At 48.4% G+C, this 26,651-nt stretch overlaps 1 protein-coding gene across 2 annotated transcripts; it reads left to right on the forward strand.

Annotated features, from left to right (window-relative positions):
• Window positions 1-2,593: 2,593 nt before the first annotated feature.
• On the forward strand, window positions 2,594-8,285 carry LOC100821850 (protein COP1 SUPPRESSOR 2). Of its 2 annotated transcripts, XR_002962475.1 has the most exons (7): window positions 2,594-2,851; window positions 2,928-3,155; window positions 3,247-3,361; window positions 3,458-3,531; window positions 6,529-6,686; window positions 7,562-7,791; window positions 7,906-8,285. XR_002962475.1 is itself a non-coding variant. In XM_003557821.4 (6 exons), the coding sequence occupies exons 1-6, from the start codon at window positions 2,778-2,780 to the stop codon at window positions 7,732-7,734; spliced, it is 822 nt and encodes a 273-aa protein (XP_003557869.1). In that variant the 5' UTR covers window positions 2,594-2,777; the 3' UTR covers window positions 7,735-8,257. The 2 variants fall into 2 exon arrangements, 1 of the variants encoding a protein (XP_003557869.1); XM_003557821.4 differs by having other exon boundaries at window positions 7,562-8,257.
• Window positions 8,286-26,651: the final 18,366 nt, after the last annotated feature.

Raw genomic sequence — 26,651 nt, forward strand, 5'->3', positions numbered from 1 at the left:
AGTACACGAAAGCCGGAACAAAAAGCGTAAAAGAGCGATGCGGCGCGGAGGGGCGGAAAGACCGATATACCCCCGCTCAAGTGGCTGGTCAGTTGGTCCACGCGTTGGGCCGGACGGAACTGCCCCTGCCTCAAGCCCCCCACCTCGGGGAAGCAGAATATTCGTCGGGCGGGGTGTGTGTCCCTGACGCGTCGGGCCCACGCCCGCGGCGGATGTCTCCGTGCCGCTTCGGCTCGTGAAATTCGAGTTCCCCACCACGTGACGCGTAGCAGGAGCAGCATCACAACAATGCGAGGTGAATTTTTGTTTTTACGAACGAAAGGTTGCGTTGGTTGGTTGGTGGCCGGTTTTGCTTCGAACCAAAGCAAGCCAATCCGCGATTCTGCTCTGCTTCTGGCTGATCTGTCTGTGTTGTGTGGTCAAACCCTGCTGCTTGCCGCTGCCGCCGTGTGAGTCGTCAGCCGGTGAACTGCGTGCTCCGTGATGAGGATGACGGGTCTAGGGTGAGATGAGACTTTCTTCCGTTTCTAGACGTTCTTGGTCGTTTTCCGAGCTGCTTGATACGGTTTGAGGGAACGGAAGGTTGACAATTGTTGCAGGCCGTATAATCTTCTTTAAATGGTTTCCTCAGTAGTCAATGCTTTGCATTTTTGTCCTTCGTTCCTAAACCAGTGACTTTGTGAATTGTGGTAGGAGCGTGGTTTCTGATATGTAAGTGGAAATTTATAAAATATTATGATATCGAAGAACTCATTTTTTCTTCTTCTGAAAACTCAATAATTTTCTTCACGTAAAAAAAGAGTTCAGTTTTACACTACCAAACTAAATAGTTTTTCGTGTGAAAAACTAAATGAGTGAGGATTTTATACATGCATATGTGTTAATGTAAGTTATCTTGTCCACTCAATAGTATATGTTGTCTTGAGTTTTGTGCAAACTTTAGAAACAAATAGAGATGAGACTGTTTTGATGGCGTCTTTTCTCTCCCTCTACGGCTACACTTGCTTCATGTGGCGAAAATCATCCTATTGCTCATCCGGTCTCTCTGCCACTGCTCTTTCTTCCCTCCTATTTTTTTTTCTACCTGTGCTTTCTTCGCCTCATGTTTTCCATGACCAAGAATTCGTGAACACACACAAACAAGACCCTCTCTCTCATGGAACAAGAGCAAAGATCTAGAACATGAGTTGTTGAAGCATTTGTTGGTCGAAAACGAGTTCAAAATCTAATTTCTGTAGTCAAAATACCGAACCGTCATAGATGGAGAAAATTATCAACAAGATGATCTTAAAACTATTTCTTCTGGTCATGAACATAAATATGAATTCTTGAAGCCATGACCATAAGAAAAAAAGGATATACGTATGCATCATGAGCATGGATTTTGCTAATGACTAGGGAGGCAAAATTCTCCGGTCCACCAAACAAGAGGCAATGATAGATCCCAGAACTTGATCATGAACAAAACAGACGGGGGAGGAACGATGTTCGACCCATTGCACCAAATGAAATCTTCAAGAACCAAAGTAGAATATGCTTATAATAGGACATCTAAATCGAAGAACAAATATTAAGCAAAGAATCTCCTCATCATCAACATCTCACTCTTCATGATCTTCACCTGATTCTCTAGGCCAACCACCACTTTATCCTTCATTTCAAGGTTCTTTTTTTTATCTCCTCAACAATTATTGTGTGTTTGTTTCATGTCAGTGACATATGCTCATGCTTGGTTGAGAGAATTTCCAATATCGGCAGCTTCTATGTTTAGCACATGATTCTCCTTCTTCCACCCCACATGATAATCGCACAAATTACCAACGGACTCACTAAAAAGTGGAGTTGTTGCCCTCACCAACTTAGTGATTCCACATTCCTAATGCTATCAAAATTCAAACTTCATATATGCCACATCAAACACACACAAAACTCAAAATTTCTTACTCGTTGTGAGTGGCAAGTGTGATATCTCCTCTCTAGGTTAAACTCACTCCATGAAATCCACCACGGGGCTTCTGTGGGAAAGCGGTGAAGTACTCTAATGGTCCCTCATGGTATGGGGTTGGCAACGATGATGTCGCGGGGGAGGGGGGGGATGAGCTACCTGAGCCAGAAAACCTAGTAAGTGGTGGCGTGCAGGGTGAGCTATTATGGATTTGGAGTTCTTATGGAACATTTTTTTTTACCGGGGGGAGTTCTTGCAGAACATGGAGTGAGATAGGTGTGACCTATAACCACCACGCCAAGTCATCAAGTCAAAACTCCTAATTAACATCAAAACTGCCATAAATCATCTACATCAATAAAAAAACACCTGATGATGTGATTTGTCTGATTCTATATTTTAAAATTCAAATGGGATAAATCAGAGTTCAACAGGTTGATTGCCTGAGATATATACGTTTGGGGTTGAATTCAATCGGATGACGTTTTTGTGTGGTGGAGCTGAGGCCCAAACCTCTGTCAAGCACCTGCCCTTTGGCGTATGGCCCCGCGGGCCCCTTAAAAGAAGTATGCTGCCCGCGGGCCCCTTATTAAAAATATGCGGCTCACATGGCAGCGAAGGAATGGGTTAACACTTAACAGGCCTAAACTTCTCTCGAACCGGTCGGTTCACGACCTTTCAGACACCGAACCGGGCTCACTCCGATTCGTTCGATTCGAACCCTCGACCTCCAAATCCCACATCTCCCCTTTTCCATCTGCAAACCTCGCCGCCGGCCGCTCCTCCGGCGAGTAATCCCCACAAACCCCGACCGAAACGGGTCCGGCCTGCCATGCAGAAGAACTTCCGCAAGCGTAACTTGGAGCCAGACACCGCCGACCACTCCGATGACGAGGACGTCCGCCGGTACCCTTCTCTCGCTTCCTACCATTCTCGCTTCGCTAGGGTTTCTCGCTGATGCTGGCCTGTACACCCCTTACAGCGTAGCTCTGGAGGAGATCAAATACATGCAGAAGCTTCGGGAGAGGAAGCTGGGCATCCCCGCGGCGTCCGTCGCCACCGGCGCTGCCGCCACGACCACCGACGGGTCCTCCGCCCGCGGCCGTGGAGGCGGCGGGGCAGCGGCCGCCAGCGAGACCGATAAGGAGGACCTCGTCCTGCAGGACACCTTTGCGCAGGAGACCGCCGTCACCATCGAGGACCCCAATATGTGCGTTTCTGTATCTGTACGTGGTTATCTTGCCATGTGATGCTTCCACTTGTTGCTGGAGTTGACACGAACTAGGGCCTGATCTTTGAAGGTTGAGGTACGTGGAGAACGAACTGTTAAAGAAGAGAGGCAAGACGATTGAGGTGAATGACAAGGACGAGAAGGATGACGTCGATGAGCTCTATGTCGTGCCAGACCACCTGAAGGTTTGTGGTGAATAGCACTGTGATTCACTCCTGAAGGTGAGATAGTTGTGCTGTTGCTGGAATGTAATGATGTTTCAATGTATTGTTTGCTTGTAGGTGAAGAAGAAGAACATGGAGGAGAGCTCAACACAGTGGACCACTGGCATCGCTGAAGTTCAGCTACCCATTGAGTGCGTTCTTGCACCCCCTTTGTGTTTTTATATTATAACTTGCTAAGGTTATGTTGGATTGAGAGGGAGGTGGTACCTAAATGACAGTGATAACTGCTGTGTATTTATCAAGTTGTTGTAACCTATATCAGTGATGCAGAACACTTTCTACAGTCCAGAAATCAACTAGACAAGTACATGAAACTCACTGTTTAATGCCTGTTTGTTTAGATCAGTTTTTACTTCTGCCAACTATTTGGTTCTAAATCGACTAGACATGTACATGAAACTCACCGGTTGATTCTCGTTTGTGTAGATCAGTTTTAATCTGTGCCAACTATTTGGTCCCATGGTCCTTCGCGAACAAAGTTCCATTTTGGTGTCGGCACTTCTACTTCCAAATATTTGTTGTATCTAATCAGCTAGGTATTGTTTTTCATGATTAGATCCTTGTAGCTGGTAGTTTAGGAAAGCAGCTGGATCTCATCTGGTGTTATACTGTTATTATGTACTATGCATTTTACCCCTGTAATTTTTTTAAAGGGTCACATGACCGGATTCCACTATCATATATAACGGAATAACTGAGTTCACCCCCCACATAGTTTGCACATACCTGTCGCCGGCAAGGCTAACAAGAACTCACACCACAAACAAAATAGCAAAGTTTGCTACGTGAAAGAAGACAGCAAACAGAAACACAGCAAAGTAGCAAACGTTCAGGTATTTCTGGCGCCTAGGGCCAGCCAACATGTCGTATCTTCCAGTCAGTAGCAGTAACTGTTGCATAGTCCCAGTGGTTCGAACAAGGATCTGTCCTTCTCATCTCCCTTCTTTGGCTTCTTCTTGTCACCATCAGATTCATCCTCAGAGACCTCTCGGAGCCTTCTCTTGTCCAGTCACGCTTGAGCATCATGATGGCACAATGCCTCTGACTGAAACGCTGCCGCACCTGTCAAAAGGTTAGACTTGTCCTACGCAGTTTGTAGTCCTGCCCAATAACGCAAGAAGGCACATGCATAACATACGATCTCTGCAGGAGACCGTATGAGTTTTTTTCTCAAAACATGCCCTATTACGGAGTTTCCAGATGGCCTAGCAAATGGTTTCCACCCCAATGATTTGCATGTTCCTAGAGATAGGCAGATGTTGTGTGATCCACCAGAAGTACTGGGAGAAAAGGCCCGGCGTAGCAGTAGTGCCAATTGTCATGCTCAACACACTCCACACATATTTAGCTGCCACACATCCAAAAAACAGCTGATGGGATAGTTTCTTGCTCATCACAGAAACGACATTTAGTATCTCCAACCCAATTCCTTCTACTCATATTGTCTTTTGTCGCAATGGCATTGTGCCAAATGAGCCATATCTAAATTTTAATCTTTAAAGGCATTTTGGCTTTCCATAGGTGCCTAAAGGATCTATCTCTCCCCCCACTAGAGAGGTGATCAACTGATCATACATAGATTTAACAGTATAAGTACCAGATTTAGTCCATTTCCATCTAGGTCTGTCTCTTTCTTTGTTAAGGGCTACCCCTCAGATTTGATCATGTAGGCAGTAAGTCTAGACTGTAAAATGGGATCAAGCTAGCGACGAATAGGTCAGGTGCCATTTACAGTTATAAAGTTCACATACCGTACGACCATTGTCATTAGAGATAGCAAAAAGCTCAGGAAACATCTGACAAAGTGATGTGTGCCCACATCAAGCGTCCCCCCAGAGATCAGTAGTTCTCCCATCCCCAATAGCTACACATCTCCCCTGTAGGTATACCTGTTTCAGGTGTTGGAGAACTCCCCAACAAGCAGAGTTGTCAGTGTGATGTTCTCTTGTTATTGATGCATGCTAATTAGCAACTGAACCTACTCCCTCTGTTTCTAAATAGTTGTACGTTTAGGTTTGTCTTAAGTAAAACTTAGTGAAGTTAGACTAGATTTATACAGAAATATATCAATATCTACGATACTAAATGAATACAATATGAACACATATTTTCATGACGGATACGATGAAACTAATTTGGTGTTGTAAATCTTAAACATATTTTTTCTATAAAGTTGGTCAAACTTAGAGAAGTTTGACTTGGGGCAAACCTAAATGTACAACTATTTTGAGACGGAGGGAGTATTAAGTTGTGTAAGGATGCAGAAAACCTATGGACATAACTCTGTTATACACTTATACTAATACTATTGTTGATACTTTGAGGTCTCACACTCAGAGTGTATGGTTAATTTCTAGGTTTAGTGCATTGGTCATTGTGAATTTCTTGTGGATAAGAACTTACAGTGATACAATAAAGTTTCTTACTTACCGTAATTCGGTGGCTGCGAGATGACGTTTCTTGCTTAAGTTTGATCTTGCAATCTCAGTAGTTTGTTATGTGAATAATATCACTAGCGAATCAATCTTTAATATTTCATTGCCTGAACCGATGTATGATAGGTAGGAACGTGATAGTTCAAAGATCCAACTTTTCGTCTCACACTCTATTTGTTTGACAGAACCTAGTTGACATTCTGCATTGTGTTGAATAATTTGACTGGACATTCTTTCACATTGTGACACATTTGTTTGCAGACCTTATGTTGTGACATATACAGTTATATTGACTTGTGTATGAAGCTGGATTTTTTTTATAATTTAGTTAAATACTTTTGGCCACAATGTGATTGATAGATAAATTATGTCTGCATGGTTATAATTCCATTAGCAGTTACTTTAATTTTTGAAATTTAAAATATGCTAAGATGGTGTGATAAAATTACGCTAAAATTATGACTAGTGATGTTGAAGATCTGTGTAGTGTCAACATTGTACCATCAGCATTGTGGGATTAATACAGTCTAAATGGTGTTTTTGTCCTTGTCATATTCTTAATATTTTTTGTGCATCAGGATGCACTGTTATTCTGGTACTACTACTAGAGTTTATTTAAAAGCTGGTGCACATCTGTGTCCAGTTTCATGTTGTCACTAGGGCCTAATTATCATTGCTACTTGATTGCTGCAGGTACAAATTGAGAAATATTGAAGAAACTGAGGCAGCTAAAAAATTGCTGCAAGAGAAAAGGCTTGCGGGCAAAACAAAATCTGATGCAAATATTCCATCTAGTTACAGTGCGGATTATTTTCATCGTGGTAGAGATTATGCTGAAAAATTGCGAAGAGGTTTGTATACACTTAAGGCCATCTGTTTAGTTTTCTGTTTGCAGTGAGGACATTTCTACTGTCATGTTGAATGTTATTTGTGATATTGATAGGCATGCTATATTGTGCCCAAAAGAGCTGTTGGGTCCAACAACCGAACACCTTCGAACAGTATCAGAAATTGGTAGTTATTCTATTTCTATGATAGGATTAATTCAGAAAAATGGACTTAGAATTTGATTTCTATGTTTGTATCCAACAAAATTGCACTATTAGTTAAAATCATCTGATATAGGTTGTTAATACTCGAGGCGCGCCTACTCAGATGCCCACCTTTACATTGCATTTCATCCTTGCAGTAAATCTGAAACTTGGATATATTCTTTTGTCAGTAGCTTTGTATCAGATGTTCCTTTTATTATCTTCCCACTAGCCTTGATATTCAATTAGGCGTAACAACTACTCGGTCGCTAGTGCCTGCTGCTAGCAACCAGTTGCAGAGCAGCAGTTCCAGCCCAATTGTTATTTCTAGTTTTAAGATATTCCTTCTTTATAGATTTGTTCTACAGATATCTTTCCCTTGGGTGTCCCTTACCCTGAATAAAATACATACACTCAATGGACTTTTAGCAGGAGTACTCATGTCGACAACTGAATTCTCTTTGATAAGATCGATTGTTGTCCTCAATGGATTTGTGATAATAGAATTACTAAATTGTCTACGGAACAATCTGTGCTGCAGAAAATTACATGATATTGGAAATGAACGGTAGTGATACCACTTAAAAGCTTTTATATTCTAGAAGCATGATTAACATTAGTAATGTTATTGACATCACATACATCTTTGTTGAGTTCTTCTCATTTAAGTGCACTAAACCATCTTTGCACTGCAGAACATCCTGAGCTGTACAAAGGTCAAGATTTGCAAGCTAATGAAACTGGAGGCAAACCAACTGGTAGTAACAATCCAGATGGTCCACCAGCACGACGTAGAGAAGCTGCTACTGATGAGTTGTTGCTCGAGCGTTTCCGTAAGCGAGAAAAATTCCGTGTCATGCGAAGATAGCAATAGCCGACCGAGCATGCTACTGGATTGTCCTGTTGCCTTCTAAGCAGAAAACATGTTAGTGTGAACAAATGATGGCCCTGAATGTATGTGTTGATTTACTCGTTGACTCAGTGAAAACCCATCACTGAAACAGTTGTGTTCTCCTGGTTTTTGACTTTGCTTTTGCAGCTCCTGCTATTGAGAAGTAAGATCTAAGATGCACACAAACTTATTACAGAGGTATGAAGCAGATTTGAGGTCTGTTTCATTCAAATGTGGAAATTCATCAATCTGGAGGCTTCATGCATTTTTAGGACTTTGCAGTGGATTCTTAAATGTCAGTGCTGCAGGAGTAAACCCTTATTTTAAGGATGTTCATGACTTGCAGTGGCTGGTCCTACATAGCAAGTCACATAACAAATTGTCGCCCTGCATGTTCTCCACTGGAAGAAATTCTGTTATTAGATGTGCTTTCTGCTGTGCTGAGCATGACAGTTGTGACTGAGCTGCAGCATCCTGGGAAAATGGGTTGTTGGAGGTTTGTATTGGTGCAGCGCGCTTTCCATTTTTGTGTTTGTTTCTGTGAATGGCTTATAGTTTTCCTCATTTTCATCAGCATCTGCTTGCATCTGCTTCTGTGAACTGTTTACAGTTTCTTGCTTTGCCTTTGCTGGTATCGCCCCATTTTTTTCAGCTTCTGGACAGTTTCTAGGTCAGGAAGCCACCGGCTGAAAAGAAGGGAAAGCTTCTTCAAGGCTATTTTTTTAAGCTGAGGCTTTTCGTAGCACAAATTCAGAAACTGGTCTGGACCAGCTTCCCAGCTTCTCCATGTGTCTATGATGAGACTGCCCTCACGGCGAACACCCCAAATGCCATCGCGCGTGGAAAGCCCTAAAAAAATAACCCCCGGACCCTGCCCTGAGGACATGTACACTCGATGAGTCCTCCACATCACTTGTAGACAGCCGTAAAAACATCCCGTACACTGGTGTGTGTTTTGGGTATCTGTAGCACTCCAAATTAGCAAGTTATGTTGATCTTTTTTTTTTGCGAGAAGCAAGTTATGTTGATCAACCGCAAATTAAATCCCGCTGCCGCCCTCGCCTCTCCTAAAAAAGTATCAGATTGATCAAATAAAAAATAGCAAATTATGTTGTGGAGTGTCTGGCTGACGCGGCAGTACAATGCGATGCTCATCATGGAGACGAAGGTGTGCGCCGGATAGTCAAAGCTCTGCCCCAGCTAGTTGATCATCGGTGGCGAAGTTACTGTGTCTAGTACAGCTTGTGGCCACCAAAGTTCAAACAGGCTATACGAAGCTAGCCCGCTTTCATAGGCTACGAGCTGATTAATCCAGTTCGCTCTTGCGGAACGCGCAGGTGGAGGAGTTCAGAGCCGCTCGTAGTTGCTCGGCGGCTCGGCGTGCATCCAAGCAGTGCGGCAGCCGCAGCTGTGCAGAGGAAAAATGTTCCCGCGAATATCAGATCCCACGGTAACAGACCGTCCGCGTACAACGGGAAAGAGGTCGTCGGTAAGGAGCGATTTGCACGGAATTAGTCTATCTATATTTCAATAGACGGACTTCTTGAGAACCAAACATAGCTTGGGTGATTAGCCAGCCAGGTGTGCTTAGCCTATCAGAGTTTAATTCTCGAAAATCGCAATTCGATGTCTCATTTTGTAAAAATAAAAGTTATATATCTATATACTGTCGGACTGCAGACAGGTAACGGCGGTGCATTGTACATGCCCTGACCTCCCTCTGCCTGTCTCTTTCGCCAACTCCCGCTAGGGATGCGCTCCGCTTTTGGCGCAAGCCGTCGCCCTAACAAAGAAATTTCATGGATGGGGTCTCACAGAGGTCATGCGTGCCCTCTACCTAAATTATGGAAACTAATGAATTCTTCACGAAAAATCAGCTATTGTAATCAACCAAAACACCTACACCTCCATCAAAAAAGCGAGATAAAAATAATTAGAACAATTAAGGGAACCTTTAGAGCAAGTGCAAACCTTCTAAATGTTGTGGTGGCTTGCGGTGATAAAGGAGTGATGATGGTCGTGCAAGGAATCAAGTGAAGAGATCGGTCATCGGAGGGGGCATGGCGGTGTTGGCGGAGCCACGAAGCGTGGAGAGAGGGAAACGGTAGGGGGTGACAGGGGCCGGGGGAGAGACGGGGAATGACCATCCTCCTATTGTACTCAATCATCGGTTCATGCCCTTTTCATTTAAAAACACCGATTACACATAGAAACACATATACGCCACGACAAACACTCCGTGTCTATCAACGTGACTCAAGTATTGACAGGTCAAGACTTATGTTCGTGTGGACATGGTCGGGTTTGACAGGGGATTCAGTGGACCGACATATATATTAACGTCTTAAGACTATGGCACATAGGTATTACTTCCTCTGATTCTAAATATAAGATGTTCCGAATTTGTCCCATGTCAAACTGTAAGAAGCTTGGCCAAATTTTTAGATAAATATTTAAATTAGATTTATTAAATCCGTCAAGATATATATCTTCATGGGGTACCTCAATATCTATAACGTCACTTTAAGAACTTATACTTAGAAAAAAATTAGAATTTTTATATTTAAAAACAGATATAGTAATTTACATCATATCAAAAAAAACTGTCCATCGATCTCAGATCTATCCTAACCACGCGCAGAAGTGGTAGACTCCGCGCCTGATGCATGCATGTCCAAATTTTTATCGCCAGTAAGTTAGTTCTTGGCGTGCATACAAAAGGCTGCGTACGTAAGGCATCTTCTAAATCCACGTGAGCACACTCGAATTTCTTACGAAATCAGATGCGAAGTACTCGTAATAGGTAACCGCATGAAGCCAATTTTCACCTCAAACACATTCTTCCATCCCCAGCCTTTACGCATATCGCAGCTGTCCTTACATCGTTACAATTTTTATTGTATATGTGGTATAACTTAAAATCCTTGCCCACAAGATATATAAGTGGTGCTTGCGTGCATCGATCATGAAGTAAAAACCCTTTTTTTTGGGAGTGATGTCTATTTCGACCGAGAAATAACAATCGTAACCATCCAATCAATATTTTCTCATCATTTATACTTGGACGAGTCTTGCATGAATCTCAATGATGGAATCGTCAGTTGTTTGCATCGACTTAACAATAGTTAATTCTCAGTAGCCTTAAAAATAGCAAAACCATTTTTCTTCTTCTAAAACGGTGGGATACATACAGACCTTTTGGTTGTATTCCACACAGTTCTTATTTAAATTGTGTTGTGCACTAGGGTAACGTTAATAATGGTCGCAATATGCATGTAAGTCGGACATATAGTACTTAGCCTCCGTCGATTTCTTTTTTACTATAAAGCAACTAATCGCTTCATCCTTATTCACTATGTTCTACCTCTCGACGCCACTTCATCAACCTTATCTGCGACTTTAGTATTTTTCCTTCACGCTGTATAGAGATTTTCGACGAGGACCATAACACCCACCGCATTGCTATTTCTCAACCTGCCTTACAGTGTTTTGAGAGTTGTGCATCTTCACCTAGAGAGGGTTTTAACATACTCTCCTCTGTTATACCGATAGCTTCGTTTTTCCCAGGTCATGCTTCACGGGATCTCCGATCACATAGGTTGGGTTACCACTATGGCTCAACGTTCATGGGTCTCAACCCCATCTCCCTCGATGCACTTTCTATCACATCACGTGATAGTCCTTGGTAAAGGGATCTGCCAGGTTAGACTGCACACGTCTCCGCACGTGTTTTGATAACTTCACGTCATCCTTTGAACTGTTCACTTTAATAATAATCGTTTGATTATCACAGTTCATCAGGATGACGGGCACTGGTTTTTCAACCACTGGCAAGTCCATCAATAAGTCTCTCAGCCACTCTGCCTAAAAAATGGCTGTATCTAAAGCAGCAAGTTCTGCTTCCATAGTTGACCTTGTCAATATGGTCTGTTTGCAAGATCTCCATGATACTACACCACCACTAAGTACAAAGGCATACCCGGTTGTGGCGTAGAGATCATCTACTTCAGAGGTCCAGTTCGAATCACAATATCCCTCAAGCACAGCTGGATGCCCTGAATAATGTATTTCATAACTCATCGTACCTTTTAGATATCACAATATCCTTTCTAGTGCACGCGAATGATCTATACCCGTGTTTGACGTGAACCTACTCAATTTGCTCACAGCAAAAGAGATATCAGGCCTCGTAGCGCTAGCTAAGTACATAAGGGAGCCGTCTATTTGAGATCTCAATTGATCTTTCCCTTCTCCATTGTTATTTTTGAGTATCACGCGGGATCATACGGTGTTGGTGAAGGCTTGCTGTCGATAAAACCGAAGCGACTCAAGACCTTCTCAACATAGTGGGATTGCAACAAAGTAATTCCACTCTCATCCTTAATCAGCTTAATGTTAAGAATAACATCAGCCTCTCCTAGATCTTTCATATCAAAACAATTTGATAGAAACGACTTGAGCTCATTTATCACTTTTATGTTTGTATCAAAGATCAGAATATCATCCACGTAGAAACACAAAATAACACCTTCGCCCCTACCATGGCGATAGTACACACATCTATCAGCCTCATTAATAACAAAGCCTGCATAAGTCAAAGTTCTGTCAAACTTCTCGTGCCATTGCTTAGGTGCTTGTTTTAGACCATACAAAGATTTCAGCAACTTGCACACCTTTCTCTCTTCACCCTTTACCACAAATCCATCTGGCCGATCCATGTAAATTTCCTCTTCCAACACTCCGTTAAGGAAAACTGTTTTTACGTCCATTTGATGAACGATAAGACCATAGGAGGCAGCCAGTGATAGTAGTACTCGAATAGTAGTAAGTCTAGCAACGGGTGAATAGGTGTCGAAGTAATCTTCGCCTTCTTTCTGTGTGTAGCCTTTTGCCACAAGCCGTGTCTTATACTTTTCAATAGTACCGTCAGGCCTTAGCTTCTTCTTGAACACCCACTTGCAGCCCACTGGCTTACAACCGTGAGGTCGTTCTGATAGCTCCCAAGTTCCATTAGAAAGAATGGAGTCCATCTCACTTTGGACAGCTTCCTTCTAGTCATCTGCATCCGGGGATGCATATGCCTCTGCGATGGTTTTGGGACTATCCTCCACAAGGTACACAATGAAATCATCACCAAAGAATTTTGCAATCCTTCGTCTCTTACTCCTGGAAGGAGCTTTATTGTTATCCTTCTCAATATCATCCTCAAGATGTTCGAATTCATTATCAAATGTATTAGATTCAGGTATGCTTGACTCAGGTAATATTTCAGAAGAAACCGTAGCAATGTTATGCATATCTTTCATAGGAAAAATATTCTCAAAGAATGTTGCATCACGAGATTCCATAATAGTGTCAACATGCATATCTGGTACCTTCGATTCAACTACTAAAAATCTATAACCTACGCTCCGCTGAGCATAGCCTAGAAAGACACACTCCACTGTCTTTGGCCCGAGCTTACATTTCTTGGGGATTGGAACGTTGACTTTCGCCAAACATCGCCAAGTGCGTAAGTAAGAAAGTGATGTCTTTCTCCCAATCCACTCCTCGTAGGGAGTCTTTTCTTTATTTTTGTTTGAAACTCTATTCAGGACATGACATGAAGTTGTCGGAGCACGGTCTCCGGCACCGGGGATGCCGAGCACCCCTTTTTTGGTTCAGTGGAGGGCGAGGTGATCGTTCCGGCGATCGCCGGTGTGGCGATAGACACGAAGTGTAGACACAAGAGTTTTACCCAGGTTCGGGCCACCCGGAGGTGTAATACCCTACATCTTGCTTTGAGTTGTATTCACAAGTTTGAGTGCGTACAGATCAACCGAGGAGTTCCCGGGTTGGCTACTTGGGTGAACATTGTGCTATGTTCTAATCGCTCGGGTTGGAACCCTTTGACCGGTGGCATTGGTCCTCCTTTTATGGAGAAGGGGATACCATAGGTGCCAATGCATGCAGCGTGACACGTTGCCTAGACGCGTGTCACAGCCACACGGAATACATTTTTGCTCATCCATGCTGGACGCCATGCAGCACCCGGTCCATTGTACACGGTAGAAAAAATGGTTCTCAGGGTAGTTGCCCTAGCCTTGCTTAGGCCTGCTGATAAGACTCCTGTCGGTGCATTAAATGCATTGCGCCCGCCGTCTTGTCCTGTCTTCACTATTCTGCGGGTCCCGCCTGCATGCCCGAGCGCGGGTTGCTGGAGTGCACCCTCCCGGCTAGCGCACCTGCTAGTTGCCGGGAGGCATTCATTTGGCTTCCCGGGACCGGGGTTCCCGGGAGCATCTCGTACTCGACCCTTAGCTTTAACTTTGCCAAAGGCCGTCTCCTCGAGGCAGGCTTCCCGGACTCGCCGCTTCCCGGGTGGCCTTCCTGACGGGGCTTCGTCACTGGCGACCCACGCGTGCCGTATCAGTGGGACCCCGTGGGCCATTGGTACGACAGTAGCCCTCGGGCGTGGGTCGGCAGCCTTGAAGCTTCTAGCAAGTGTTATCCTCGATCGGTTGCCGGGCTACGCCCTATCCGACGCGTGGGTCCCAAGGGGGAAACCCCTGGCACTTGGCCTCGTGGGCCGCATTTATAGTTCCATTCCTCCGAGCGGAACGGTCGGACGCACGATTTCGTGCCTTACCCCCCTTAAACACCAGAGAGTTAAGGCCACATCGCGCACCCCCGTCTTAATCTCCGATTCTTTAGGGCTCTTTATTGCCGATCGTGGGGGTGCTTGTTGCAGTCTGCGAGCCCTGATAAATACCCAAGGCCGGCGGCGGGCACTCCCCATTGTCTCTTGCTCCTGCCATTGCCTCCTCCCAAGCTCCCCGCGCCCCAACTCCGACCAAATCCGCAGATGTCTTCCAAGGGCTAGAACCGTCCCAAGGGGAGCACCAGCAAAGGGGAAAAGCACGAAAAGGCCGGCAAAAAGGAGCTGTCGGACAGAGCCCGAAAGGATGACGAAATGTGAGCTAAGTTCGCTTTCTTCTCCCTCGGGTACAACAGAGAGGGAGTCGACAAGCTGGTCTTGGCGCTGGCCACCAAGCACAATGAGCACGGGCCGACGCGGGTCCTCCCCGTTAGTGCGGAGCGCGACGGGCACTACTTCCGGATCTTTGGGAGGTTCATTCTTGCCGGGTTTGTACCGCCACACTCCTACTCCCTTTCAGCCATCATTGAGACCTACAGGCTCATCATGGCGCAGCTTCACCCCACGTCGTTCTTCACATCGGCTGTTTTCCAACACCTCTGTGAAGCGTTCGTGGGGGTATGCCGTCATGGCGCTATTCCGCCACTACTACTACCCGAGGGTGGAGAAGAAGGCTCCCCTGTCTTTGGGGGTAGTGTTCCGATTCCGTGACAGGATCAAATCGAAATTCATCGAGCTGGGGAAGAAAAAGATCGAGCACGAATAACACCGCGACTGGTGCTGGGTGCGCACCGACGAGCTCCAGGAGTTCCATGAGGAGCCCCTCGGGCCTCCGAAGGGCTCTGACGACTGGACGCTCCGTGATCAGAAGGACGAGGAGCCGGCCCCAATCTGTGCGAAGATCAAGGCACTCCGTGAGGCTAGGCTCACGGACACGGATGTGGCGCGCCACTTCATCGGGAGGCGCGTGGCCCCCCTGCAGTGACACCGGGGCCGGCGACCGGACACGGCTGCAGCGCACGGACCTCCTCCTGAAGGAAGTACAGTTCTGGGTGAAGGGTATCACCTGTGAGGACCGCTGCATGCCGGGATCCCTAACCCGGGAGCCTGGGATCTCCCACTCTGCGATGAGTGGGGGATCGTGGAGGACCCCTAGGCGCAACCCTCCCCCCCGCAGCCCAGGCCCCAGAAGGGCAAGGAGCCGGATGCTGACTCGGGGAAAGGGGGCCAAGGTCAGGCCTCCTCCAAGGCGGTGGGCTCGGACTCCGACGACTCCTCGCTCCGCGTCGGAGGAGACCTCAACGACGACGATGGCGGCAACGACGTTCCCCCGGCAGCTGGCGAAGTTGTGCCAGAGGAGGACGACGAGGAAGATGACATCCACCTGGTGAGGCGGGCAGGCGGGAGGCCAGCCCGCAGCTCCAGGAGCCTCACGGTGGCGCAAGGGCTGGGGCCTCCGACGGCAGTGGAGCGGCTGCAGCAGCCACCCCGACCATGCCGGCGAGTCCGATAGCTCCCCCCGCGCGAAGTGACCCTCCGGCGAGGAGCATCCGGGCGGACAGGGTGCTCAAGCTCAAGCCGGCGGGGTAAGTCCAACGTTGTCCATAACAGCTTTGATTTCACGAAATTATTTTGTGCCTGACTAATCTATTTTTGCGTTTTCCAGTTCATCGAGGAAGAGGGGAAGACCAGCGTGTCGCCGACAACCCCAACCAAGAAGCCTCGCCCAGCATCGGGCGGCGACGACCAAGACGCTGCTGACGCAACGATTGTGACGGTGGCAGCGGCCGTTGGGGACCCAGGGCACCGACCCGGCGGCAGGTACGTGCAAGTTCGAACACTTCCTTTACCTATTCGGGCCAATCCTCATGCTTGACACAGATGCCGTTCGTGCAGCTGCCGGAGGGGTTCCGGCTGCGCCCGCGCCTACAGAGGTGCGGGTAATCAACCTCACTTGCGAGGTTGACGATGATGCTCTGGCGGAGGTTGCCTCCGTCAGAGCTCTTCAGCAATCGGTCACGGCGCCTGTCGGGGCGTGACTACTGCCATAGGTGACGCCACACATGGGGCGCCGTCTGAGGCGGGTGACACAGAGCAGCCCCCGCCAGACGGGGCGCACGGTGGTGCCCTGGAGAAGCCCCCGAGCCCCCAGCTCGCCCCTTTGGACGAGCAGGGAGTAGCGGGGCTCGGCCAGGCCGGGGGCATGCCATCAAATCCTGACGCACCCTCGGGGTCGCAGACGGTCGCGGCGGGGTCCTCATCCTCCGCAGGAGCCGCCTTTAGCCCGGGAGCAGGGGAGCTCGCCCGGCGGACTTGGGGTCGGATCACCTTCGACCCCAGCGTGTTGCAGCAGGGACACCAAGTGATCGACAACATCCAGCAGTAGCAGCGGATGTTCGTCGATTTCTTCAACGACGCGCAGCAGCACCATGCCTGCGTAGTGGCGGAACTGGGCGCAGCGTGACGGGAGGCAGAGGAGCAGCGCACCGAGCTGCAACGGCTCCGGGAGTAGCTCCAGCAGGCGTGGCAAGCAGGGGCAACGCCTGCTGTGCAAGGGGTGCCGGAGGCGCAGGTCCTCCAGTAGCTGTGTGATCTCCAGCAAGAGCTCCAGCAGGAGCTCGAGCTGGTAAAGGCCACACATGCCAAGAGCGAGGAGGAGCAACAGGCAGCTCTGGACTCGTTGCAAGGGCGTCTCCGGAAGAAGACGGACTTACTGTGCGGCTAGTCCCTGGAGATCCAGCGCCTCCGCCGCAAGGTGGAGGGCTGGAGATGGCGGCTGCAACAGCAGGCGAAGTCTCAACGCGCGGGGAGAAGGAGCTGCAGGACCAGGCCCGCTCCCGGGAGCGCGAGCTTGCGGGGCATCTCAAGGCCGCCCAAGATGCCAGCTCGTCCCTTCAGGGCGAGCTCGACACGGTGTGGCAGGAACTCCGGCTAATCGACGAGGACAACACCAAGAAGGCGTCGAAGATCGGTAGGCTGAAGTCCGAGTGCCGCGAGCACCAGCTGCAGGCCTAGGAGGCTCGCAGTGCGTGCACGGAGCTACGGGCCCGCAGGACAGGGGAGGTGGCCAGGCTGAAGAAGCTGGCTGACTCGGCGGTGGAGGCACTGCAGGGGTTCGACATCCCTGTGGCTTCCTTCGATGGAGCAGACATGGGGGGCTTCACTTCGTTCTTCGCAAACTTTGTCGGCCGGCTGAGCGGCCTACAGAGCTGTATCACGGCATTCGGGGACCGGCAAGTCAGCCTTGCGGCCGAGCAAGTCGCCGGCAGATTCTCACCCGGGTCCACTCCGCCCACTCCGACTTCCCGTTCGAGTCGGTCTTTGACGCCTGGTCGGACGAAGAAGAAGCCAAGACCCACCGGGAAGCGGTGTAGGGCGTCGTGGACAAAATGGTGGCACGGATGCAGGGCAAGGTCGATGAAGACGAAGCCACTGCTGAGTCGGTTGCCAGAGAAGCCCTCGATGTCGAGGATGCACCTTACACCGACGCAGCCGCCCCGGGAGCTCCTCCCGCATAGTTTCCTCTCTCTTTTTTTTTCCTGCAAGTGGCGTGTGGTGCCTTAGAACTTTTTTTATGTTAGCTACAGCCTGAGTTTGCCAGGACACAGCAGTCGACAGCCAGCACTGGCTTCTCGCAGCTACCTGGGTCGCATCCGTACCCCAATGAAGGAGTCAATGCGCCTCTGCCGCCTCCCATACCGGGAGCGCTAGCCATTGGTGCTCCTCCTCCTCCTCCGCGCCCAGCCAGTTTTGTCGGCACGGTGCACCTAGTGGCACTTGCACCACCACTAGAAGCACTGACAACGGTCGCCAACTCATATCTGACTCCGGTCGGACACATCTGCATGATTCAAAAAGGAAAACCCACTGATCGGGTCCGGAAGTCCATAACTCGGCAGGTTCATATGGACGTGAGGTCACCTCCCTCTTATACGGAGTACCTCGACTGGTCTGAAGTGGAGGTCACATTCTCCAGAGAAGATCACCCACCCTGCATCCCGCAACCTGGAAACGCAACATTGGTGCTCGACGCACAGATCGGGAGCTTCATGTTGAACAAAGTGTTCATCAATGGCGGAAGTGGGCTAAACATTATCTACGCTGACACCCTACGAAAGATGAATTGTTCAACAACAAAACTAGCCCCCACGAAGACAACCTTCCACGGGATCATCCCAGGAAAAGCAGCCATTCCGTTAGGAAAAGTCAACCTAGACGTGGTGTTCGGCACGCCCGAGAACTTCAGACGCGAAAGACTCGACTTCGAAGTGGTCGACTAGCCCTCCCAGTAACACGTGGTCTTGAGTCACGTCGCACTGGCACGTTTCATGGCAGTCCCGCATTACGCTTATCTTAAGCTTAAAATGCCTGGACCCAACGGAAGTTTCCTGCGGTCTGACCACTGCAACCGTGAATTCCATAAAATTTCCGAGTCACTCGCCACGCAGGACCAGGCTAGCTAGTCCTACTTCTTAACGGACGACGACCAAAATTCCATCCTGAAGAAAAGAGCCATTGAGGCCACACGCGGCACAGACTCGAAGGCAGAAGAAGCGCAGGTCCCTTCATCAAAGGAGACCAACGCTAACTCGGCCAGCAGCCCTACCAAGTAAGGAAGACTGGATCGTCGGGCTCCCCCCACTTACAACATCGGGAGCCCCTCTAGCAGGCGCACTAAAACAATGGGAACACCAAGCCGGCTTCGCAGCGCATGCAGTGTAACTCAAAAAGTCGCCTGTCGAAGAGTGAGTCAGTTCAAGCACATACCAGCGAGCTCATCCACGCCTCGACATGGCTATTCAGACAATTTGACTGCAGGATATGAGAACCAAGGATCTCCCCCTCAAACTCCAATTCAGAGCAGGGGACACAAGAAGCAAGACGCTGAACGCCACGTCATCGCGCCAGGCTTTTGCTTGAAAATTTTATTTTCTCGTCCGTTTCCCTTTCCCCCCACATTTTTAAGTACCTTCTTCTAACATCGGTACTCAATAAAAGTTATTTATGTTCCTCTACTCAGAGTCCCTTTCTCTTACTTATCCTGATGCGGTCGCATCAAGCTCAAAGCTGAGAGATCGACCCTCGGGGGCTGCGTCCAATCGACCCAAAGTTTGTCGTTGGACGCTCCCAACACTCGGGGGCTGCGTCCAATCGACCCAAAAGTTGTCATTGTACGCACCTGACACTTGGGGGCTGCGTCCAATCGACCCTAAACTTGTCATTGTACGCACCTGACACTTGGGGGCTGCGTCCAATCGACCCTAAACTTGTCATTGGACGCACCCGACACTCGGGGGCTGCGTCCAATCGACCCTATACTTATCATTGGATGCACTGGACACTCACTGGTTATCTCGTGAAGTGCATCAGCAAAACATTGTTAAACGGCGGCGATTTCCAAATATGCAAAGTTGGGATCACGCTGTTTCAGTTGATAAGATCAAAGAAGTTACAGAACAGAGGTGCAACCTCCTTCAAAGATGCTGGAAGCTGCCAGTTACAAAGGATTTCAAAGTATTTGGGTCTACACATGACTGCAAACCAGTCATGCACAGACCCCTGGGCTACTCCCACCGGGAGCACTGGTCGCGCACCCGGTAAAAGTACTACTGAGGCAACTACGCCTATATCTTTAATGGATACAAAAGACTACTCTACTCTAAAGCCATAAGAGTGACCAACTAGCGCGTTGTGTGCTCCATCATGTCATAAATCGGTCCAAGCTAAGCATCGTCTGGAACACTGGAGGGAGTCAGGATGCAGGGAGTCTAGATTTAATGAGGGGTAGCGGAGCCGAACAAACGAGAGGGCTAGAACAGCCCCCTCCACCAATTGTTCATGCGTAGCCCCCCTCACGACTGCTCCTTCGCAAAATCTCTCGATCAATCCCTTCAAGTCCACAAGAACATGAATCTCCGGGAACAAGTTGTGGTGCACCTCAGTCAAGAAGTGGCTACAGGACTTCAGGCAGACCACAGCTCTTGCAACTCGATCTTGCAGCAATGCAAGGGTATAACCCTTGTCGCGGTTTGACCAGAAGGCTGGAGTCATTGAACCAGATCGTGCTATAGCATCAAGACGACTTTTTACGCGTTCAGCTTCAACATATGGTTCTGGCATCATGTCTGCAAATGAAGGCACATCCAAGTCAGCCAAGATTCAGTTGATCCAACATTTTCAAACAGAGGGACTAGTCGTTACCTCGCAAGTCAGAACTTAGCTTCACGATTTCTCCAAGAAGTAAATCTTCTCGGCCCGACGCTGCCCGATTCTCCGACTTAAGCAAGGAGATCTCCTCCTGTGCTTGCGCAAGTTGGTATTCAACATGTCCCAAACGGATATGCATACCCTCGAGTGCATCGGAGGAATCCATCTCTTCCCACGGGACTTAAGTGTTAATCAGCAGGACAAATCATTTACGCTGGTTAGTACGCTAGACTCCGCACTCGGCTATTTATACTCAATTGCGGGACACTCCCACCGGGAGTACTCGAACTCCGACTTAAATTTGACTTCGGCAAGTCAGAATTCGACTCGGTGTCGACAAGCAAGTCATATCGTTCCATTTCCAAAAAAAGGGGAATAACTTCGCCAAGAAGTACAAGGATATTAAATGACAACCTTGAGTCCGGTCGCCACTACACACAGTCGCAACCGACCTCGGGGGCTACTCCCACCGGGAGCGCTCATCGCGCACCTGGTAGAATATTCTTTACAAAAAGAAGTACATGACTACCTAATACGAGGTATGGGTTCCTCCTCATATGCTTCCCACTAGCGCGGCCGCCTGCCCTGCCTCCATGAACGACCCTATACTCTGGTTGACAGCAGCCGGCAAGGTAGCGACTCGCCAAAAATCCAACTCTGGGCAGTTAACTCGCACAAATGCAAGGGCAATCTGGGCACCCTTTATCAATTGGAGTCGAACCAGTTCCTTCATTTTGTCCTTGCCATGGAACTTCACCATCAGGTTGCCCAATCTAGGAGGCACCTTCTCCCGTGGCCATAAAGCCCGATGAGTCGAAGCTAACATGTCACGGCAGGAAGTGAAGTATCTCTTGACTTGTTTGATCCGCTCGATCAATAGCGTCAAGTCATAGCTCCTCGATTGATCTAGCCAAAAAGGTGACTGATCATGAGCTCGGCAAGTCTGAACTGCAGCATTCACTCTGGCCTTCTCATCATCAGGGTCAAAGCGAACAGCTGCACAGAAGACGAGGAAATCATTCTGCAAACTGACATGAAAGGCAAAGCCACGAAAAGAGACGAAAACCCATACATTGGAGTTGACCGCTCAGGTTACGAAGTTCTCCAAAGACAAACTCCTCCCGGTTGGTTGCAGCCTTCAGTCCAGCTTTGCTATTTTGGGCGTCACTCAACGTGTCACGCTTCAACTTAGCTAGGCGAGCCTCAGCTTCCTGCAACTCCTCTCGGGACAGAGTCGTTTCGGCTTGACCCTTTTTGCTAGGGTTGGCTTGAACGTCGTGAGGAGAGGCTGGCTTTGCAGTTGGAACCGGGTGACTTGGTTGTTCTTCTTGCCTCTGCGCGAAAAAGACTCAAGTTACCTCTCCAATTATCCAAAGCCTCCTTCAGGAGTCGAGACAAAAATCTTTGATTTCTTTCCAAAAACCGCTCAGCTAGAGCAGTTCTTTACAAAACAAAAGAACATAAGAGGAAGATTCACAAGGGAGAAAGAGAATCGAATATATCTAGTGAAAGATCGCTCACCTCCGGGCCATCAGACGAAGCTAAGTTTATCTCCTCGACTGATCTGCGAGGTTGCCGCGACGAGATCGCAGCCAGTTCTTTGCCCTTTCCCATAAAAGGTCCTAGGCTGATCTTGTCGCCTGCCCTCGATCGAGTCAAGTGAGAGGCCACTCGGTGCAGAGTATCTTCTTCGACACCATGCGCAAAAGCAAGCGTGAAGAATAACTCAGCGTCGGTCGTCGACTGAACTTGGCAGTACCTCTCTACTGGATCTTGACTTGCAGTAAAAGAGTCGATGAGCCCGTTCAGCGACCCCGGCGCTGGCCCATCAGGAAACATTTTCCTGATCACATTGGTCAGAATCTTTGTCACCTGCCGGAGCTTGCCCTTGGCTTCAGCATTGACAATCTCGACAGTCTCTAGAGCTTCATTGAAGCTCTCGCTTTTCTTCTTAAATTGAATCTCAGTAGAGGCATCAAGAGCTCCTGCAAAAGGATAAAGCAACAGTCAAACTTTGCACAAGAAGGTAAAGCTCCCTGAGTGACAGACACAAATGCTCACCAGCGACAGATCGAGTAGCACTTTCGAGTCGCTCGGTCCAAGCTTTTTCTGGCTATTTCTCTGTAGAAAGACGAGAGTCCATATGTTGCTGGAGACGGCACTTCTCGACAGCTGCTTCCTTTAGCTCTTGACGACACTGATCCAGCTCTGCTCAAAGTTGATTGCGCTCCGCTTTCGTCTCCTCGAACTCTTCAATAAGAGTTTTCATGGAGCAGATGATTGGCTCAAAAACAATCGCAGTCTCAAGTCATTTCTTGAGCATCACTCCCACCGGGAGGCAAAAACAACAACAAAAGACAAATTTACTCACATGCTGACTTGGAGCAGGAGTCGTCGCCTGAGGAATAGTCGATTCATCTGGTCGACTCCCTCTGCTCGCTTCTGGAGGATTAGCTGCCAGCCTTCTCCTTAGTCGGCTGGTCCGACCCTTTCGAGTCCTGACCAGTCGATTCAGTCTGGGGAGCCTTTTTGCTCTCGACTGAGCCACCAGTATGGCTGAACAAGAATTTTCAGAGGTTCAATAAAATCTAGAATGCTGAAACAGAATCACCAAATTGCTTACCTTCCACAGTCAAATCGAGCAAGAAGGCCAGAACGACGAGCCGCAGCGGGCCTGTCGGACTTGGTTCTTTTGAACGCATGTACAGACATCGACGGCTCGATATTCGGGTCCCTCGTGCCCGTTGGTCGAGTCTGTACCGGTGGGTTATTTTCTTCTCTCGTGCGCATGGGGACATAGCCGCCGCCACTCATGCGTGGGGATAGCGCCGCCGCCCCCGGGTGAGGACGACTCCGGCGCCGCTAGCAGGTCTTCTCGCACGATTCAATCTCCGTCGGCCTCCTCAAATCTCGGGGGAAAGACAGAGGTAGGGGATTAAGGGCATCCACGGTCTTTATAGTCAATTAAGCCTCTAAGCTGGGTCCCACGGTATGCCTCCATGCTTATCGCTTTGGGCCGCAACGCACGCCTCTAAACGCTCGCCTCTATTCCAACCGATCCAGTCCACCGAAGTCATTTTTCTGTGCGGCCGGAAAATTCCCCAACATCAAATCCCTAGTTTCTCCTCCCAATTTCTTGACGAGCACACACAAATCTCACAGCATTGCATCCTCCTCTGCCCCGATTCTCAGTCCCCATTCTGAATCGAGACCAGCGAGTCTCATCAACGACTGTCCGATGAGATCCGCAAGTTTCGCTCGTGGAGTCGACGTCTAGCGCCGCCGGACCACCATTCTCTACGCTGGGCGGCCATGCCTTTGCGCCAACGACTAGGTCCAAACGGCGGCTCCGTCCGGCCGCCGTGGGCTGATTGAGTAGTTCTCTATGCCGAGCCGTGTGTGAGGAGGCTGAATGTGTTGGTTGTATTGAGAGGATGAGAGTGGAACATCTGTCTCCTGGATCTTGTGTTGGGTAGGTAGAACTGTTCAACATGTTTGTAAAACCTGCTAAAGATGAGTTCTCCATGTATTTGGTTGGTGTAGAATGTCTAGAATCAAATTGTGTTTGTATTGTTGCTTCAGCCACATTGGAGATGTAAAAATGAAGCTCAAATGCATTTGTATATATGCACCGGCGGGTGGATGGCCTGGCAGGCTGGCCAACGGTAAATTCCAACAGCCATAAAAATACTATATTTTAACCTTTATTTTAATGGGTGGAGGTTGACTCTTCATTTAGAGACATGTTTTAGATTTTTACCTTAGAGACATCTACTTGCAATGCTTAGAGGCAGTCTCTATGGTTTAGAGGTGTTTATAGAGGTGGTCTTTTTAAGGACTGTGGATGCTCTAAGGAATTCTCATGAGCAAGATAGGAGGGCGCCAGTTAAGAGGAAGAGAAAAACAGTGGGTTTCCGCAAAGCCTGTGTTTATATTCCCACTTCTCGTTTGAACCATAGGATTTAGGTCTGATGGATTAGACGAAAAGTTTGAAGATTTGCACCTAATAAGGTTTTCACCGGATACTTTCTGTAATTCTTACGGTCATTTCCATGGTTAGTTAGAACTAAAGTGGATTTTAGTTTGCGAGATTTACAATTATACCTTCACATGAATACTAATACGTACCGATGTATACATTGTTTGCGAGCCAGGCAGGAATCAGCCGTAACGACAGGATTGGCCAAGTTTCAAGTCAACGGTATTTCTTGACTTTCACCAATCTCAAAGGATCGTGCGGCCAGGACGACAGGGGGAACACGCCCCTAGGGGTGGAAAAACCACTCTCGCGATATGCATGTCTAGGTCCATATCTTCTTGAGTATCTGGCTAGCTTTCTTGTTGTACTGACATATTTGTTTCCTTGTGTAAGTCGTATGCTCGTTGATACTGATCACCCTTACGCGGTTACTCAAATGTTGACATTTCATTGCCCAATTTTATTTAAAACCCCCGAGCATTGTTGTGCAACAATCAAGATATATTTATGATAAAAAAAACTTTGTGTCAAAATTCTGGCTATGCCACTGCGTCAACTGCAGGCATACATATATTCTGTACTCGAAAGTCTCATACAAACGATCAAACAATGGAACTTGACGCTGTAACGCTAACGGCCATACCGGCTGCCACATAGCACGGTACTTATAAATTTATTTATAATCAAATAACTTGACTAAAGAACTAACCGAAACTAACCTATGCTAGATAATAGAGTCGCTGGCCGTGAAGCGTTCCCAAAGCTCACCTCGTGCTGCAGGACGCTCTCCCTGTGCGTCACCGGCGACACGTACCGGGTTCACCATCCGCCACTCCTTGCGCTCGAGGCTGTAGGCATCGATCCGGTTCGGTTTCGACAGGTAGTTCTGGACCAAGATCTCCTCGCCCTCCCGGACGCCATCTACCATCAGGATGCCGTTGGGGAGAGTATGGGTTGACCCGGTGTTTGCCTTTCCCATACCATAGAACGAAATCCCCAAGTTTACCCTCCCCGTAATTTATCCATTACCCGTTTTACCCGTACACAGAAAGACAGAACACAAATTGGATCCAACATCTGTGATCTAGATAAAAAAACATATCACCAAGAAATAATCAGAATGTAATCGAATGAACTTTGATAAGCTACGGATCGAAGAGGAAAGAAAGAAAAAAACGAATTCCCAAAACTGGATCGAGAGGCTCCATTGAGGCCGCGTAACCTCCGCCATGGCCGGCGGTCACGGCCTGCGGCTGGGGCGACGGTGAGGAGAGGGAGGACCGGTACCCCAACGTCGCTGCTCCTCCTCCCTGCACTTCCGCCATGGACGCATCCGCTTTGAAGTTTGAACATACCTCGACGGCACCGCTTGACGAAGAACCGAGGGGCCGAGCTCTGCGCAAGGATAGAAGGGGGAAGGGCAAGTCGCAGGGCAGATGGCGGCGGCGGCGCGCAAGGCCGGAGGAGCACGGCGGCCGGCGGCACACAAGGGCGGAGGAGCGCGGAGGTCGGCCGCGCACAAGGACGGAGAAAAGCTCGCCCAGGAGGCAGTTGCATCGATCGATTTGGAGAAATTAAAGGGAACTGCGTACTGTCTCTGGAGATGGGTATTGCCCACACCCTCCCCACGGTCCGACGGGTAAAAAAATGCTCGCCTGGATAAGGGAACGGGTATTAGATGCCCACAGGCATCCTGACTCTACCACCTCCACCTTGGTGTCCATCGAGAAGAAGATCCGTGACAGTCATGCCTGTCCGGCATGACCAAACCGATCCGTTCCATGAGACGCCCGAAAATGTTTTTCAGAACCGTGGTTCCGCTGCACCACCCCCATGCAAACGTTGGATCCAGACCACGGGATTGTAGCCAAATCAAGCCCTAGCGTGATTACTATCCCACGTCCTTAATCACCGAACAGGAGGAGGTACGAAGGTTGTACCTCGCCACAGGGTCACGCTGTGTCAGAGTATTGTCAGATTATAATATTAGCGGGCACAGGGCATACAACGAAGAGTCTTCGGTTTCCCATTTTGCTCTCTTCAACGCCCTAAACATTGCGAGGCCGTGCT

The sequence above is a fragment of the Brachypodium distachyon genome, chromosome 1, assembly GCF_000005505.3.
Source record: "Brachypodium distachyon strain Bd21 chromosome 1, Brachypodium_distachyon_v3.0, whole genome shotgun sequence".
In the NCBI taxonomy this organism is placed as follows: domain Eukaryota; kingdom Viridiplantae; phylum Streptophyta; class Magnoliopsida; order Poales; family Poaceae; genus Brachypodium; species Brachypodium distachyon.